This window comes from Pinus tabuliformis, chromosome 9, assembly GCF_031772625.1.
Source record: "Pinus tabuliformis cultivar Carrire ecotype Pingquan chromosome 9, CPIR1, whole genome shotgun sequence".
Classification (NCBI taxonomy): domain Eukaryota; kingdom Viridiplantae; phylum Streptophyta; class Pinopsida; order Pinales; family Pinaceae; genus Pinus; species Pinus tabuliformis.
In genome coordinates this window covers 1,453,642,748-1,453,649,366 of record NC_142307.1, presented here as the reverse complement: position 1 = coordinate 1,453,649,366, position 6,619 = coordinate 1,453,642,748, and the positions used below count along the sequence as shown (strand labels likewise).

General features: G+C 44.8%; 1 protein-coding gene across 1 annotated transcript; it reads left to right on the top strand.

Moving 5' to 3' along the window:
• Nucleotides 1-2,338: 2,338 nt before the first annotated feature.
• LOC149154062 (uncharacterized) lies at nt 2,339-6,406 on the top strand. Its single transcript, XM_089444031.1, has 2 exons — nt 2,339-3,752; nt 4,179-6,406. The coding sequence occupies exons 1-2, from the start codon at nt 2,339-2,341 to the stop codon at nt 6,404-6,406; spliced, it is 3,642 nt and encodes a 1,213-aa protein (XP_089300157.1).
• The last annotated feature ends 213 nt before the right edge of the window (nt 6,407-6,619 follow it).

The window sequence follows — 6,619 nt, the reverse complement described above, 5'->3', positions numbered from 1 at the left end:
CGTGGACCGGAGGCGTTTTTACAAGGCGCACAGGTGTTTAGCAGAAGTCAGACAAGGAGGACGGGCAGGTGTAGGTTACCTCCGGGGGTTTGGGCGGTCAGCAAGGAACAAGGGTTAAAAAACCCCTTGGTAAGTTGCGCGGGCGTCTTTTTCCTTTTCGTTTTTCTTCACAGTTACCTGCCTAAATAACTATGGTAAATCCCAAGGAGTTCGTGGACTTGGAACCGGTTGTGGAAGACATTTTGTCTGCCTGGGGCAAAGACCCGTCCGCGAAAAACATAGAACGCTATTTCGGTGAGCTGGGGAAATGCAGAACGGGCGCCATTTCTCCAGAATCTCAGAGGATTCAACAGACCTATTACCAACTGACCTCGGGGTTTTCTGAGACTGATTTATTCCAGCAAGGGCCCTGCGTCGTTTCGCACTCTCTCAGTCCCGGCGAAGACACCCTTCTTGCTAATATCGACCACTTGAGCCATGGCAGCAAAGGTTTTTCGACTCTCGAAGAGCCAGTCCTTTCGGGGGGGCTCGAAGATATTGTAAATTTCATCTCCAATGCAGAGAGGTCGGGTGCGAAAAAGACTGGTGGAACTTCGGCTATAACTAGGGCATCAATTGGGAAAGAAGCTGCTTCAACAAAAAGGAATGCTGGAAGGCCGGATAAAGCGAGAGCAGGTCCCTCAGTGCCTCCCGAAGGAACCTATTCAGAGTCTCCGGATGTCCAGGTATCTATACCCCCTACTGCTTTTGCTTTTCATGAGTCTGAGTTCCCTCTGCTCTCACAAACAAATCCCACTTCAAACCCTAGTTCACAAAGGGTAGAAGCTGAAAGAGAGGCCCGGGAGGAAGTATTAGGTGGGAGAAATAGGGGCGAAAAGCGTAAGAAAAACAGGCCTATTGGTGAACAGGAGCTAGAAGGAAATTTGGTGTTGGGAATGGAGGTGAGTATTGAAGCCTCCCTGGAGGTGGCGGACTGCACAGTTGTGGGTAGAGCTAGAGGGAAGAAGTACACTTCAAAATTTCTGCAGGAATGGGGAGAGAAGAACTGGTCGATAGAAGAAAAAAGGCCTTTCAAAGCTGCAACATTAGCAAAAGGATGGTTTCTTTTCAGGTTCGAGAACAAAGCCGCGGCCGATTGGGTTATGGCCAGAAACTGGGTGATTGGGAATATCCCAATACTTCTAAAGCATTGGACCCCATTATTTGATGCTAGAAGTGAAAGAACTGATGTTTACCCTGTGTGGGTAAGGGCTCCAGGTCTGCCCTATTTTCTATGGATGGAAGCGGTGTTCAGAACCATAGGGGACAGATTGGGAACATATCTGGAAGCTGACATGTCCTTTCTTCAATCAGGGGACCAAGCCATGGCTCGCATTCTCGTCAGTTTAAACCCCGGCAACGGTCTTGCAAAGAGAATCAACCTGCAATATAAAGACATGGTCTTTGAGCAGTTATTAGATTACGAATATCTGCCCTTTCGATGCCATAGATGCCATGAATACGGGCATCTGGCAAAGGATTGTCCCCTTGGGAGAAGAAGGCGTAGATATCCAAAGGAACAGGCACAGTGGGAGAATTTCTATAACCCTTATCATCGTTTTCAAGGACAGATCCCCTCTGCGGAGAATAAAGGAGTAGATGCGGAGATAAATGATCAAATGGAAACGCAGACGACGGAGCATATCCAGAAGGACAACCAGGCCTCTCCGCTGGTTGAAGATTTAGTACTGGAGAAAGAGCCTGCATCGGAACAGCCAGCTGAAGGGCCTCTGCAACCTGCTACAGGAGCTATGGGTACGTGCAATGTTACTTGTTTCCCTTCGATTCAAAATTCAGATCTTATGGATTTACACAATTCTGATCCTATGGAAGTCTGTATGGAAATCTCCCCTCCGCATATTTTAAATTCTATAAATATAAAGGAAAATCATTCAAATTGTAAAGACCCAATAGAAGGTCATGGTATAGATGATATCTCGGCCGCTCTTCCCTCCCTGGATTTGAACAGTGAAGGTGTTTCTCTTGAACCTGGGCCCTCGGAACCCCCCTCCACTTGCCCATATAATCTTCGTTCCCATGATCCAAAGCCATCCACCCCTTCTGTAGGTGGTATTGGATCTCTCCCTTCCCAAAGCCTCTCTAGGAAAAAAAGAGGCAGGAAATCAAACTTTTCCATGGCACAGATTAAAGCTAAATTTGATGTAGCAGACGGAAAACAACAATCTATCCCTGGGGCACTTAGAGCAGCGCAACCCCCTGAAGAAGTTATCAAATGATCTTGTCTTCATGGAATTGTAGGGGGTTGGCCAGTAAGCCCAAAAAACTGGTCCTCAAGGATATGTTCCTTAACTCAAAATCTGACATTCTTTTCCTTCAAGAGACTTTAGGCAGAGGGATTGAGGTGGAAGCGGCCTTAAATGCCCTGATGCCTGGTTGGAGGTTCATAGCTCTTGATTCTGAAGGTCACTCTGGAGGTTTGGCCATTGGCTATAAGGAAGGAAGGATAAAGGTCAGAAATATTTGGGGAATGAAACAGGCCATGGGAATGGAAATTCAATCCTCTGAGTTTTCCTTTCCTATCACCATTTGTAATGTTTATGGGCCTTGTCAGGACAGGGTTGTTTTCTGGAATGACCTGATGTCAAAGTCTTTTTTAAAAAACTCAAATCTGGTGCTGGGAGGGGATTTGAATTTCTCTATAGGAAGAGCGGAGGCTTGGGGTCCATCAGCCAGAGAAGATCCCCTGTCTGACTTCTTTCTAAACATGTTCTCTTGCAACAACCTCTTGGACATAAATTTAATCAAGTTAAAGCCCACTTGGAGGAATAGGAGAACTGGGGAGGCTAGGGTGGCAAAAAGGCTCGACCGGTTTCTCATCAATGAGGAGTTGTCTGCAAAAATCCCTATGTTCAGACAATGGATTGAAGAAGGAGGACTATCAGATCACTTCCCCATTTTCTTGGACCTCTCCTCCTCTCCTCAAAAGCCCCCTGCCCCTTTCAAGTTCAACTCTTCTTGGCTTAAAGAGGAGTCTTTCTCTAATCTTTTCAAGCAAACATGGAAGCACCAGGAAGCAAATGCTCCAGAGGACAAAGGATACTGGTTCATGGAAAATCTCAAAAGATTGAAGAAAGCTACAATAAGCTGGGCTAAGGATAAAAAGGAAGCCCAGAAAGCAGAACTTTCGAAGATCAGTGAAGAATTACAAAGGCTGGAAAGTATAGAAGGGGAGGGCTACCTGACACAGGCTTCAAAAGAAAAGATCCTTCATCTTGAGAAGCTTAAATCTAAGTTACTCCTGGATATTGAAGAAGAATGGCGCTTAAAGAGTAGGGCTCTTTGGCTAAAAGCAGGTGATGAAAATACCAGGTTTTTCCATAATTATGCCAAAGGGAGAAAATCTGCAAACACTATATGGAGCCTCAAAGATGAAGTTGGAAGGGATGTGCAGACTTTTCATGCTCTGTCCGCTTTAGGTCAGAGACATTTCCAAAATCTCTTTGCAGATCCAGGAGAAACCACTATTGCAGAGGTTATAAGGACAGCTCAATGCTTCCCAAGATTTTTGGAGGATGAGGAAGCGGAGGACCTCATGAGTGAGGTTACCAAGGAGGAAGTGGAAGCCACTATCAAGTCTATGGCAAAGGAGAAAAGCCCTGGACCTGATGGCTGGTCCATTGATTTGTTATTACACTTTTTTGAAATCATAGGATCAGATATTACCGAAGTGGTGGAGGAGGCTAGGAAAAAAGGTGAAATCTACAGCCCTTTCAACGCCACGTTTATAGCCCTTATCCCAAAGAAGGAAGTCCCGGAAAGTTTTGAAGACTTCAGGCCTATCTCTCTTTGCAATAGTATATACAAAATCATTGCAAAAGTGATAGCTAACAGAATCAAACCTGTCTTGTCAAGGCAAATTTCACTGGAACAGTTTGGGTTCTTATCGGGAAGACAAATCCATGAAGCCATTGGAGTAGCTCAGGAGGTTATGCACAGTGTAAAGCAGAAGAAAAAGAAAGGTGTTGTTATAAAAATTGATTTATCAAAAGCATATGACAGGATTAATTGGTTATACCTCAGGATGCTGCTAACTCACCTTGGGTTCAAACCTGATTTTATCAGTTGGATAATGGGCTGTATTTCAAATGTAAGCTATGCAATTCTTGTAAATGGTGCAGCCTCCCCTTTCTTTAAGGGGCAAAGGGGGCTGAGGCAAGGATGCCCATTGTCCCCTCTGCTCTTTCTCTTAGTTGCAGAAGGACTCAGCCAGTTAATCCACAAGGCCAGAAGAGAGGGGAAGGTAAAAGGTATTGAGGTAGCCACTAATCTTTTTATCTCTCATCTCCTTTTTGTTGATGATATTCTGATCTTCACTAATACTGAGCTCTCTGAAATAAAGGAACTAAATTCCATTCTAGAGCTGTTTATGAAAGCAACAGGTATGCAGATAAACCACAGGAAATCCCAGCTGTTAATGACAGGCTTGGAAATTCAGGAGAGAGGTAGGATTCAAGCGGTCCTGCCTTTCCAGCCCAGTTCCTTGGACCTCCCCTTCAAATATTTGGGCTTTTGGCTAAAGCCAAATGCTTATAAGAAGGAGGATTGGAACTGGCTGATTGCTAAAATTGAATCCAGAATCTCCCATTGGAGCTTCAAATGGCTCTCTAGAGCAGGCCGCTTGATTTTGATCAAATCAGTGCTCTTGGCAATCCCGGTTTTTTGGGCTGCTCTAACTTGGGTCCCCAGAGGGATTCTGGAAAAGATCAGAAGACTATGTAGCAGATTTTTATGGGATGGATCCAAGGAAAACCATGTGCTCCCATGGGTGGGATGGGACAAAGTGGCCAGGTCCAAAGAATGGGGAGGCTGGGGGATTAAAAACCTCCCAGACTTCAGCACTTCTTTGGCTGCAAAGTCGGGTTGGAGGTTGATAAAAATGGAAAATTTATGGACAAAAGTGATAAGGAGAAAATATATAGATCCAATGTCGTTGGAAGAATGGATAAGGAACCCTATCAAGAATTTGCAGAATGCTTCAGTGATTTGGAAGGCTACAGTATCTTCTTTCAAAGTTATTGAACAAGGTCTGGCCTGGAAAATAGGGAATGGCAGCAATCTGAAGATTGGGAGGGACCCTTGGATTGGCTGCAATGAAAACTTTGCCCTTCCACCTGACCTAATCAGTCACCTAGAAGATAAAAACATTATCACTTTGGACCAGGTGGAAAAGGTGGGCCAGTCGAGCATATGGAACCAGGCTTGGAAAGATGGTGAGGATCTGCAACTTGATCAGAGATGGTGGGGTGTCTGGTCCACTTTCACCCAAGAACTTATCCGCTCAAATGTGAGAATTTCTGATGGTCCAGACAGCCTGATCTGGGCTCATGGGGAAACAGGAGACTACTCCCCTAAAGAAGGATACAAGTTTATTCAATCTAGAAAAGGATGGGACAATCCAGAGTGGTGGGTCACTCATATTTGGAAGCTCAAATGCCCTGCTAAGGCTAGACTCTTTCTATGGTGTCTCCTTAAAAGGAAAGTCCCTACCTGGGATATTCTTCAGGCCAGATTCATGCATGGTCCGGGAAGGTGTTCTCTCTGTAAAGCTGTAGAGGATTCAATAACCCATCTGTTCCTTCAATGTCCGGAAACTGTCAAAGTCTGGAGGGAGGCCGAAAAGCTAATGAACAAAAAATTTCAATGGGGCAATGGGAATCTGGCTGAGGCCTGGTCAAACTGGTGGCAGCACTATCCGGATGGGAATCTCAGGAATCTCCCACCGCTCATTTGCTGGGGAGTCTGGCTGGCGAGAAATAGGTCCATCTTTCAAGACAAGGATACACAGTCTTCCAACATTGCCATCCAAGTAGTTTCCATTTACGATTCAATCCTAGATCCCGAAGAAAAAAGACCTCAAAATCATGACAAAACAGTCCAAATCAAAGCTGGCATCCCTTGGGCGTTTTTTGATGGTGCCTCTCAAAATAACATAGCAGGTGCTGGCATTGTTATTCATAACAACGCTGATCACTCCCTCAAAGCCTCCATTGGTCTGGGGTCTGGCACAAACAACTTTGCTGAATTATCAGCTTTAAGGCTCCTCCTCTGTTGGCTCATTCAAAGGAACACCTTCACTATTCAGATCTTTGGAGACTCTCTCAACGTTGTTAACTGGGTTAACGGAAAAAGTACTTGCAGAAATCTTCTATTGAAACCCTTGCTTCAGGAAATACAGGCCTTAAAAACATCTTTTAACTCTTTCTCCATATGCCATATTTACAGGGACAGCAACGATGACGCGGACAAACTTTCTAAGGAAGGTTTGCAGCAAGTTCTGGGAAGGTGGAAAATAGTTGAAGTCTGTCAAGGACAGACTGTTATTTCAGATGCACCGCCTTATTCTTAACCTTATCAGCTGGTGTTTTTTTGCTTTCGGCACTCTAGACTTTACATTTTTTTGCACAGACTTTTTTATCACTCAGACATATTTCAGTTCCAAAACTCGTGGTTATTTTTTTGGTGGGCTGTTTTCCTCTCTGTTGAGGAGGCCCGTTGGTATGTTTTTGATCTTTTGCATGCTTTGCTGGGTTGTTTATATCGCTCGGTCGTGCTCTATTTG

Bases quoted from the DNA above. Each gene is read 5' to 3' on its own strand.
- LOC149154062 (XM_089444031.1), top strand. From the start codon at position 2,339: ATGTTCCTTAACTCAAAATCTGACATTCTTTTCCTTCAAGAGACTTTA. The intron at 3,753-4,178 runs GTGAAATCTACA...TAAATGGTGCAG, and splicing joins GGAGGAGGCTAGGAAAAAAG to CCTCCCCTTTCTTTAAGGGG.